At 61.8% G+C, this 10,950-nt stretch overlaps 1 protein-coding gene across 1 annotated transcript in view; it reads right to left on the bottom strand.

The window, feature by feature from the left end:
• Nucleotides 1-5,702: 5,702 nt before the first annotated feature.
• Nucleotides 5,703-10,950, bottom strand: part of HERC2 (HECT and RLD domain containing E3 ubiquitin protein ligase 2) — a 140,943-nt gene continuing 135,695 nt past the window's right edge. The window contains exons 87-93 of the mRNA XM_087829217.1: nucleotides 10,054-10,195; nucleotides 9,754-9,948; nucleotides 9,134-9,246; nucleotides 8,499-8,689; nucleotides 7,642-7,747; nucleotides 7,213-7,425; nucleotides 5,703-6,354 (exon numbers count right to left, since the gene is read on the bottom strand). Coding sequence (XP_087685343.1) covers nucleotides 6,082-6,354; nucleotides 7,213-7,425; nucleotides 7,642-7,747; nucleotides 8,499-8,689; nucleotides 9,134-9,246; nucleotides 9,754-9,948; nucleotides 10,054-10,195 — 1,233 coding nt within the window. The 3' untranslated portion in view covers nucleotides 5,703-6,081. The remainder of the gene's footprint in view (nucleotides 6,355-7,212; nucleotides 7,426-7,641; nucleotides 7,748-8,498; nucleotides 8,690-9,133; nucleotides 9,247-9,753; nucleotides 9,949-10,053; nucleotides 10,196-10,950) is intronic.

The following is a 10,950-nucleotide window of genomic DNA, read 5'->3' as shown; positions in this document are numbered from 1 at the left end:
CGGACACACAGCAGACACGGAGACACAGACACACACACGCACACCAGGCACAGACACGGAGACACGGACACACAAACAGGCAGATACTGAGGCACAAACTACACAGACACAGACACACGTACCACAGACACAAACTACACACTGACACACAAGCACACTAGGACATACAGACATAGAGACACACACACATGCACAGACACAGACCTACACGCAGAAGCATGGACAGGCACAGAGACGCGAAACTACAACATACCAACGCACAGGCACAGGCACACGAGCCACACACATGAACGACACAGACACGGACCCCGGCCCGCAGTGGGCCCTCGGCCCCGGCACTGCCCGGGGACTGGCAGGAAGGCCGAGGCTCTGGGCAGAGCCTGGAAAGGCCCCTTTGGGAGCCGCCTCTGCAAACCTCCCTGGGAGAACCGTGAATTCGCGCAGCCTGACTAGGTATTTGGGGTACGGACTATAACAAGCACGTTGCATGGGACCGGGCCGCGGGGACCAGGACACCAGGGCCACCAGGCCTCCCGGGGCAGAGCGAGCAGAGCGCGCCACCCTCCTGCACTGGCACAGACGGGGCCCAGTGCCGCGTGTGGAGACTCCTCTGTTCAGATCAGTGTGCTCAATCGGGCCGCAACGGCTGGCGTGGGGACCTCGTGGGGCAGGGGCCGCTTTGGGTGGGCACCACGGAGCCCGTGACCAGCTGAAATGCTGGCACACCTCGCTCAGCCCGGAGCCCGAGGGCCCTGTGAAGGGCGAAGGTCACTGTGCAGACCCGTGGGGGAGCTCTCCGGGCCTGCACCGCCCCTCTGGCAGGGCATCCACGGCGGGGTGGGGCCCAGAGGAGGCTGCGGAAGCCCCAGCCGGGCACAGTGGCCACACCCGTGGCACCTGACACCAGCTTCACCAGTGACCACATGCAACCCCACGTGTGGCGAGCGGGCGAACTGCACCGTCTCTTCTTCCTGCCCCATCACAAGCTCCCCATGGCCCCTGAGCAGCTGCTAAATGTTTGCAGGGGGATCAACTCTGCCCCCGCTCCAGGGACCGGCCGCCACGTGTCCCAACCCACGTGGCACCTGAGCCCCCCCAGAGCCGGCCGTGCTGGGCGGAACCTCGCGCTCTCGGCCTCTGGGCTGCTTAGGCGTTGCCAACGCGCCCCTGGGTGCTGAGCCAGGCTCAGTGGGAAGGAGGCCGCGGGAGACACCTGCGGGCCATCCTGGTGGTGCTGCTATACGGGGAGGGGCCCGTTTCCTCCCTCACAGGTGACTGGGCCTTTCAGGACCCGCGTGGTGATTCCCGTGCGGAGCCCGATGATGTCACCAAGATCTGGCCATAGTCACACTTTTCTCCTATGGCTCAGGAAATTCCTAAGGGAAATCCCAAAATAGAGGCGCCCCAAATGTTTGAGCAAAGGGCAACATCACCCCAGGTGGCCCCAGGATATTTATTTTCTCCCCTTGATTTTCGGAGAGTGGAAGGGAAGGAGGGAGGGAGGGACATTGGAGTGAGAGAGACGCATTGATTGGTTACCTCCTGCCCTCACTCGGACCAGGGCGGGTGAACAAGCCCTTGACGGACCCTTCGGTGCCCAGGCAGACGCTCTAACCACTGAGCACACCGGGTTGAAGTACCCGGCTCTTCTGCACACGCCGTGTCCTGCCCGCAGTAAAACCCCTTTGCTCGCACTGGAAGCAGCGGTGGGTTTTGTGTGCACGTGCGTATGTGCGTATTTGATGTGTTTGTGTGTGATCCCGTGACGGTGCCCTGGCCTCTCGCCCTCGACAGACAGGTGTGACCCAGCACGACCCCCACCCCAGCCCTGCAGCCCCCGGTTCCCATGGAAACCCATGTGCATCTCCCCTTTAGGAATGCCACCCAGTCCCGGGGCCCCGTGGTCCCCAGCCTTTGCCTGCTCAGATTGCGTAGCCTGTGTGGCCCTCACCACGCGGCCCACGGGTGGCCTGGCTCAGCCTGTGCACTACACCCCGAGCGATGAGGGATTGAGGGGACAGGGGGACGGCCAGGGCAGCTTCCTCCTGCCTCTTAACCCAGGTCAGAGAGCAACCCGAGAAAGAAAAACCTCAAAGGCAGACTCACGTGGGCGCCGTTTATCTACCGCTGTAGCAAACACCCCAAGGTCAGTGGCAAAAGTGGGACCATCTTTTGCTGTTGTTAACTCTCACCCAAGGATATTTTTTCCACTGATTTTTAGAGAGAGTGGAATAGAGGGAGGGGCGGGGAGGGGACAGACACATCGATTGGTTGCCTCCTGCATGCGCCTCAGGGTGGGAACCGAACCTGCAACCCAGATATGAGCCCTTGACCGGGACTCGAACCCATGACCCTTTGATGGGCGGGCTGACGCTCTACCCACTGAGCACACCGGCCAGGGCACTCGTGACCATCTCTTCCTGCTCCCAGATGCTGTGGGTCTGGAATTCGGAAAGCTCGTGGGAGCAGCTGAGCTGGGGCCCAAGACAGTCAGGGAGGCGAATGGAGGAGGCGACGAGCGTCTGGTGGGCTCGTTCACTCTGGGAGGGTCCCCCATGTGGCCTCTGCCCGACTGCACGCAGGACAGGTGCCGGGTGTCACGTCTGCCCTGTCACTGGCCAAGCGGTCACAGAATCAGGCTCGGGGGGGAAGGACACAGCCCCTGGTTCTCGATGGCAGGCCCATCAGAGCTGCAGTGAGGAGGGTCCGCAGCTGGGGACCTACTGTGTGCAGCCTGTAGCCGGGACATCACCTGTGCCCTCAGACTAGTGTCCACACTGCCCGCAAGGCAGGCGAGATGGCTGCAGGCACAGAGGTCTCGGAGGGCCCTTGGGTGTGAGTCCCAAGGTCGTGGACCCCCCTTCCTGATTGGCCCAGGATGGACATTTGCCATCAGAAGGACCCGGGGCTAATAAGGGCAGGCGGGGGTGACCCCCAGTGCCCTATGCGGTGGCCCTGAGTGAGTGCAAGAGCCCCGGGGCTCCCACCCCCTGCTAGTCCCCAGGGTTCCTGCCCTGTTCTTGCGGAGCAGTGGTCCCGGCTGTACAGCAATTCCCTGCAGACGGGCTGATCCATCGGGCTGAGCAGACGGTGGGCAGGGAAGGACCGAAGACCTCCACCCCCGGGCCGAGGGGACCCCGAGGTTCCCACACAGCTGCTACTGCGGGCTGACCGGCATGAGGGCCTCGTTAACCCTGAGGTTCTAGCCCACGACCCCGAAGCCACCGGCCGTGGTGACGCCGGGCAGTGTTCCATGCCGTGAAAACGACGCCCCTCGGAGCTGTTCACCCTCCAACGCCTGCCAGCCAGGCGCTGCCTCCGCCTTCCCTGGGCCCGGTGCCGCCCCCTGCGGATGCCGCGATGATGCCGCTTCCAGATGTGGGCCTGCGGGACCTGGGCCCAGGACAACAAGCAGGACGCGTCCCACCATTAACTGCCCCGGAGGGAGGAACGCACAGCTGAGTCCCGCGGGCCTCCAGTGAAATCAGCCTCTATCCCTGTAAGCGGCCGCCCCTTCCCTTCCCAGCAGGGGCGGGGCTTCCTCAGTTTACCTCCCCCGGGTTCTGCTGCACAAGTGTCCGTCTGCCTCAATGGCCACAGCTCTTGGCGTCACTCAGCGGGTGACAGTGAGAAAGCACATTGAAGACAGTAACTGTCCTGAGGCTGTCTTGAAATCACCTGTTACTGTGAATGTCTAAGTCCCTCCGGTTTTTCGCGAGTGGAGGAAAGAGACCCTTCCCATGTTCCTTAAGTCTGAAAATAAGAGTGAGCACGGCAGTGCGTCTCGGACGATTGCTCCCAGCAGTGGAGACAGAGCCCGTGGGGGCGAGCGCTGCCCCGTCTGGCCCCGCGGCGCCCCGGGACTCGCAGCCTCACGCTGCAGCACTTTTGGTCCCAGGGCCCTTTTCCCCTCTTGAAGCTCTTTGGGGTCCTCCACTTTTATCTGGGTTACGCCCATCAACAGCACCACACCGGGAGTGAAAACCGCAAAACAGATTCATTTTAAAATAAAAGCAAACCTACTACTTTTTAAATTATTATTTTAAAATTTTAGTTTCTTGAATTGAGAAACACGGATCGGCTGCCTCCTGCACGCAGCCCGACCAGGGATCGAAACCGCAACCTGGGCATGTGCCGACCAGGAATCGAACCCACCACCTTTCCGTGTACGGGACAACACTCCAACCCGCTGAGCCACACCGGCCAGGGCAAACCTATTACTTACAAACGTGGCTATTTTTTTGAAAAATTACTTTCCAAAACAAAACAAACCCATGAGCGAGGCACTGACACTCCACCCATCTCGTTAGGGTCAGGCTCAGGGGGCGCGGCAGGGGGCCAACTCCCGCTCTGCAGTCCACGGGTTGCAATACGTGGTTTGGGTTGAAAGATGTTACGACAATTCGGCCTCAGGCGGGTTCTGTACTTGGAAAGAGGGAGGGCCTTGCGGCCCCCCTGAAACGGACTCGGGAACCGGGATCCTCAAACAGGGCTTTGGGAGCTGCTGATCTAGAGGCAGGAGACGGGAGACGGGTGCCCGCCCACTGCCTGGGGTCCGCCCGGGGAACGTGGGAGAGGACAGTGCAGCTGAGCGTGGGTGGGGGACAGCCAAGACCAGCCGACCTGGGTGCCTGAGAAATACCTGCCACCTCTTGCAGCCGCTGACTTTGGGGTAGTTTGTTACGCAGCAAAGGCTGGTTAACAAAAGGGTTGTGATTAAGAGTACCCCACAGCTGCCCTGGCTGGTGTGGCTCAGTGATTACAGTACTGGCACCAAAGGGTTGCGGGTTCGATTCCTGGTCAAGGGCACATACCTGGGTTGCAGGTTCGATCCCTGGGCCCAGTCAGGGCGTGTGCAGTAGGCAACCAACTGATGTCTCTCTCACATCCATGTTTCTCTCCCCCCCTCCCATTCTCTAAAAATCAATGGAAAAAATAACCTTGGGTGAGAATTAACCAAAAAACAAAAACAAACAAACAAAAAAAACACAAAGAAACACCCCCCAGTTTATGAGACTTCTGAGCCAAGTTTAAAAGGCCTAATCTGGGCATTCACCAGTTTGGTGACGGTTAAGATGCCAAAAAAACTGCCTCCTCTCTGGGTCTTCGTGTAAAACGTGGGTCCCTGAGGAAAGTCTCCCAGCACGAAACCCCTGCTGTGGCCCCACCTGGTGCCACTGACCCAAGTTCCAGGGCACTAGGCCTGCCCCCAGCCTGCCCCTCACGACCCAGAACAAACTTAGCCCCAGTGAAGTCCCAGCCCAGGGCCGAGGGGGCTGGAGACACTCCCAACCCCGGGCCAGAGGGGAGGTCAGGACCCCCCCCTTTCATTCTCTGATGACCACTCCTCTGTCACTGTGTGAGTTTGGCTTTTGTAACCAAAAAGTCTGCCCAGAATGGAACGGCCTTCCCATCCCACCGGGGACTAATTTGTGGGGCTCTCGGTTGTGCACACCCACTGCGCCAACCAGGTAAGAAACCGCTCACAGCTTTTGACAGATGTTTTATTTATAGGACATTAAAATTTAGGCATATACATGACAACACTGTATAGTACACTTTCCACGACAGGGTCAGGACAGTGCTCAGACCAGCCCCGCACACTGCGCACACCGAGATGCGCGCCTGGAGGGGGCACCGCGGGCCTATCCGCTTTGGTTGGTTGAAATAACCTCCGGATGCATTCAAGTAACGCTGATCACTTCAGGTTCAAAAAGCATTTAATAAAGTCAGAGTAAAACAAAGTATTTATAATGCAAGTCGATGGTTACACAGCGTTTCCAACGTACAATCCAGACAACGCACAGACCTGGAGGAAGGAAACGGCACCATACCCAGGTAGAGAGGCGTTTATTCGTTCGGGGGGCTCGAGTCAGTATTTACACACATGTACATCCCAGTAAACACAAGCACAAGGTGACGCAGCGTCACGGGGGGACCCTTCATCTCGATGAGCATCTGTGTCCACGGCGCCGCGTGCAGGAAGATTCCCGACATCCCGTCAGCGTCTCAGCCGAGCCACAGTCCCGCGCCTGGCATCCGGGAGACGCTCCCGCCCACGCCCCACGGCCGGGCGCCCTCTCAGTGCCCCGTCAGGTAGTCCTGGGTGGAGTCCGAGGCAAAGGAGTCCATGTCCTCGTTCTCGGAGTCCTCGCTGCTGTCCTCGGCCGCCGGCTCGCCCGTGAGCGCGATGCGGGCGTAGTCGTCCGTGTCGATGGACTTGCAGAAGTGGATGGCGTACTTCAGCTTCTCCTCCAGCACCTGCCTGCAGGAGTACCTGGGCAGCTTCAGCAGGAAGAAGCACGTGTAGGACTCGGGGAGGAAGTGGTCCGGGGGGTTGTACTTGTCCAGCACCTGCGGGTGAGAAAGGCGAGGCTCAGGCTCCACGCGCCCCTCACGCCCAGAGTTCCTAAGAATAGGCACCGGGACCCAGCTAATTCTAGACACACGAGGAACAACTCCTTTGTTCCTGGACTCGCAGTAAAAAACAGCAGTTGGTCACTGTGACGATTACTTTCTTCCAGATGATGCTGTGAAGAGGGGCCAGGGGGACCCCAGCCTGATGGGCGCAGGGGCCAGGCAGGCGGGCGGGCGGTGGGTGGGGCCCGTCACTCCCCACGTGGTGCTGCTCCCCTTGCCTCCATCGCTGCAGATCAGACGCAAGGAAGCCAGCGCACACAGTGGACACCACCAGGACTACCTACGTTTGGAGACAGCTCCACGTGCCCTCCAGGCTCCCCCCCGACAGATGCCAGCCAGGCAGCGCCCAGCAGGGAGCCGTCCCCGAACCCTGGCAGACACATGGGGAGAGTGGACCTTCCACCCACCCTGCCCGAGGAGCCCCAGCCCGGACAGCACTGCTGCCCAGAAAGTTGGGGGGGGGGTCACATCACCCAGGTGACCACAGGTACACGGAGTCAGAGCTCCGAGCAAAGCCCTGCTCTCGAGCTGACGGGAGCCCTGGCTGTTCCCAGGCAGCAGCGCCGCCCAGTCCGACCAGAGGAGCACACGCTCTACGGGCTGTGTGCCTGGGCCTGGAGCGGTGAACGCTGGCGGTGTCCGCACACACTTCCCAGAGGTCGGGGTGCTACCCAACACCTCCAGTCACAAGTTCCTGAGCTCTCAAGTCAAACAAGTCAGGATTTCCCTTTTCACCCCCAGAAAAAGGAAAACCACAGAAGGCAGGAGACTGGTGCCCTGCAGGAGCCGCACCTGGATGACGAAGTCTCGGCCCCGGAAGTCGGCGATGGTCCTAGGCAGCCGGGTGCGGCCCCACACGAAGCGCAGGAAGAGGGAGCGCTCGGTGTTGGAAAAGGACTCCATCACCTCCCAGAACCACTGGATCAGGGGCGCAGACGGCTCCACCCCTTTGTAGGTCGCCACCGACTTTAAAAGGTGCAGGGGGATGTCCGGGCTGCCGCACACCTGCGGGGGCACACGGCAGGGTCTGAGCCCTCCCTTCTCCACTTGAGCACAGGCCTGCTGGGGAGGGCGGGGGGGGCGGGTCCCAGGCGGATGTCGTGCGCCCAGCGGCCTGCTCGGGGACGGGAGGCAGGGAGCACGTCTCAGACTTCGAGCTGTAGGGTTTCGGCGGGTCACAACAAGGCAGTTCCGAGGGCGGCAGCTGGGGAGGTCACGTACCATCGTCTCCAGCTCGTAGCCAGTGAACAGGGAAAGCAGGGGCACAGGCACGACGCGGGCCATCCCCTCCCGAACCGCAGCCACCTGCTCGTCGAACTCATGGAGCCTGAAAGAGAAGCTCACGCTGCTTCCTGCCCGTGGGATGGAGATCCTGTCCTCCCATCCCGAGTTCACCAGGACGGGCACACGGGACGGCCTGGAGGGTGACCACAGCCACATGCCGTTCCAGGCAGTTCTCAGGTCCCCGCCCGCCCTCCCTCCCATCAGGAGCCCGGCTGGCAGCCCCAAGGGAAGAGCCCTCTGGAAACACGCTGTCCTCGGGGCCCTCAGGACCTACGAGTCAGGGCAGCAGGCAGGCCGGGACGCAGAGGACGGCACAGGACGGCACAGGACACCTGCCAGGACCACCCTCCACCACAGGCCACCAGCGCACAGGGCCCCGTCCCAACACCAGCCAGGTGCTCCGGGGGAGGCGGCGCAGACCCACGCTGCGCGGAGGCAGCGGCGAGAGCAGAATTATGGGTGTTCTGGACCCGCCAGGCAGCAACCACGCCTGCGCACTGGTATGAGGGCCACGCGGGGGCAGTGACGACCCACACAGGCTGCCCCAGGAGAGGGGACAGAGGACAGAGGACAAACGCCGAGGCCTCTGCCGGGCCAGCCCCAGCACAGGGGATTCTATGGCCTCAGAACGGAGCGAGAGCCGGAATCTCGGGCAGCACAACAGTCCCCACCCACCCTGAGGCCCACAGGTCTGCAGCGCCTCACTGGACGGGACACTGAAGGCACAGCCTTCCCAGCAAACCCCTCCCACTGCTATCTAAGGACTGAAACGACGCAGGGCGGGGCCCACGCACCTGTAGTTCATGGCCAGCCGGACGTACTCCGCACGGTTGTCCAGGGTGATGTGTGTGTACTTGGAGCTCAGCTGGACGTCCTGGCCACTGGCACTGGGCACGGTGAAGGGCAGGCTCATGGCCTCAAACTCCTCCGAGGTGGCCTCGTTGTCTCGGATGTACATGAGCCCAGGGATGAAGTCTTTGTCCACCTTTCAGGGGAACAGGGAGTCTGGGTATTGAGTAGGTTGTCCCCACCCCCGAGGCCCAGCTGACAGCCCAGCTGACAGCCCAGGGGCCTGGGTCTACCTGGGGCCCAGGGCCAGGCGACCATGCAACACACAGCCAGGGAGTGAGACAGCAGCAGCAGGGGAATCCACGATTCAAGGACATCCTTGAAAATCAATCACTGACAGAATCACAGCCACTGCAGCTAGCCCGCGCCCCCTGACCTCAGCCCCCCACAGCAGGAATGAGCTGCACCTGCCAAGACCCGCAGGCTGCACAGCCCCACACGACAGGCGGTCAAGTCCTCGAGGCAGACGGCCTGCACCCACAGCTCTGCTGCGGGACGAGGTCTGCGCCCACACCCTGGTGACCGTGACCTGGTCAGGACCCAGGGGACCCAAGCTGCCCCACTCCCTTCCCAAGGCTACCTCACTGAGGTCGGCGATGGTGAGGCTCATCCCCGCCAGCTGCTTCCACACGGGCTCGGCCAGGTTGAGGCTCAGGGGGCTCCCGGTGCGGATGGCGATGCCCAGCAGCACACCTGATCGTCAGGGCAGTGACGGGCATTAGAAACCAACGACAGGACACCAGCTCGTTCAACACATGGAGACGGCTCTGCACCGGGCCTCGGCGCCCTCAACCAGAGCTGCCCTGACTCACGAGACCCATCCTTAGGGCACCTCCCTGTTCTAGATTCAGTGTCTTTCTGTTCCCAGGAGCTGAGTGTCTAACTCTGCATCTTTCCAGCATCGGCTCTCAGCCACACCAGGCCCATCCCCACTCCTCTGGGCAGAGCAAACAGCGGGGCTGCTGGGCACAGACCTGAATGGAGGAGTGCGAGGCGGGCCTACCCCCGGGGCCCCTGCCCTCTGACCGGCAGTTCTAGGAACATTCGAGACCCAAACATACCACCCCGAAGTGCCGAGGCCCCTCCCAGTCCCTGGCGCGTCCTGGCAGCTGCACTCCGAAAGGCTGACAGCCGGCAGGGCACCTCTATACCCCTCCCCAGACAGAGCAGGCAGGAGGCTGGGGCAGGGCCGGGACGCACCTAGGAAGCGGAACATGTTGGTGTGCACAGGTGCCCTGGCTGCTGGGCTGAACAGGTAGCAGTCGCGGTTGGCCCCTGACTCGTCCCTGCCATTGGGCGTCACTATCAGAAGGGGGGTGAGTCCGTTCTGCAGCTCCTCACAGATCTCCGCGATGGACTCGCTGTAGCCACCTCCACAGTCGTCCACAGATTCACCTGGGGGATGGTGGAGTCAGCCACTCGGTCGCCCGCAGAGCAGCATCCCAGCCACACTCGGACACCCGCTCTCGGGACCCCAAGCCCTGCATGCACGCAGCTCACCCACAAACTTGACCTTCCAGACACGGTGAGGCAGGAGCAGGCTGTCAGGACTGAAGGAGCTCATCTTGGCGCACATCTGGCCGAAGACAGACTTGGTGCCGTCGGGGCCTGCAAGGCCGCCTTTGCTCCTAGAACGTTTGACCTGGAGGAGAAATGAAGGGGATGGCTGTCGCAGCAGAGGGCACACGGGACGCCCGTGGCCAACACTAAGCCCTAGGGCCCCTCGCCGTCGCTGCCTTGGCTCCCCTGTCCTGGTCACCAGCACTTCGCAGCAGGACCTGAGGAGCTGCTGTGAGTGGAGCCCAGACAGCGAGCAGCACTCAGGTGAGTGAGGCCCCCGAACTCCTGTGCAGGGTGAAAGGCTTCTAGACTGTGCCACCCCCCCAGTGCTAACTCCCACCCCTCACTGCCTGCACCTCAGCCCTCGCAGGACCTCAGAGACAGACCCTGGGCTCTCCCTCACTCAATGCCCTGTGCTCACATGCAGGCCTCACACACGCAGGCCTCACACACCAGCATGCACCAGGCTCATCCCGCCAACATGGAGTCTAAGCAAACACCCCTGAGAAATCCCAACCCCGGTGTGGCCGCAATCAGCCCGTGTGCTCAGTGACCACCACCTGGGGTGCCTCACACGGCTGAACGTGACCACAGCCGACCCCTCCCCACGTGGCCTCTGTGAGGAGCGGCCCTCCCGGCAGACTTGACACTCGAGTCGGGCGCACGGCGCCGAGACCAATCCTGACGCAGGACTCAGCCAGGACAGGACCTGCCGCCTCTCCTTCCTGTGCGGGTCCCCTCAGCCTCGGATCCCTTGTCTCCAGTATGATCCCTCTTCCCACCAGAACTCGTCCTCATTGAAGATCCCCACCAGACCCGACAGGGGCCCTCACGGGG

This window comes from Miniopterus natalensis, chromosome 22, assembly GCF_054644295.1.
Source record: "Miniopterus natalensis isolate mMinNat1 chromosome 22, mMinNat1.hap1, whole genome shotgun sequence".
NCBI classification, from domain to species: Eukaryota; Metazoa; Chordata; class Mammalia; order Chiroptera; family Miniopteridae; genus Miniopterus; species Miniopterus natalensis.
The sequence above is the reverse complement of the archived record's forward strand: the minus strand, read 5'-3'. Positions and strand labels throughout refer to the sequence as shown.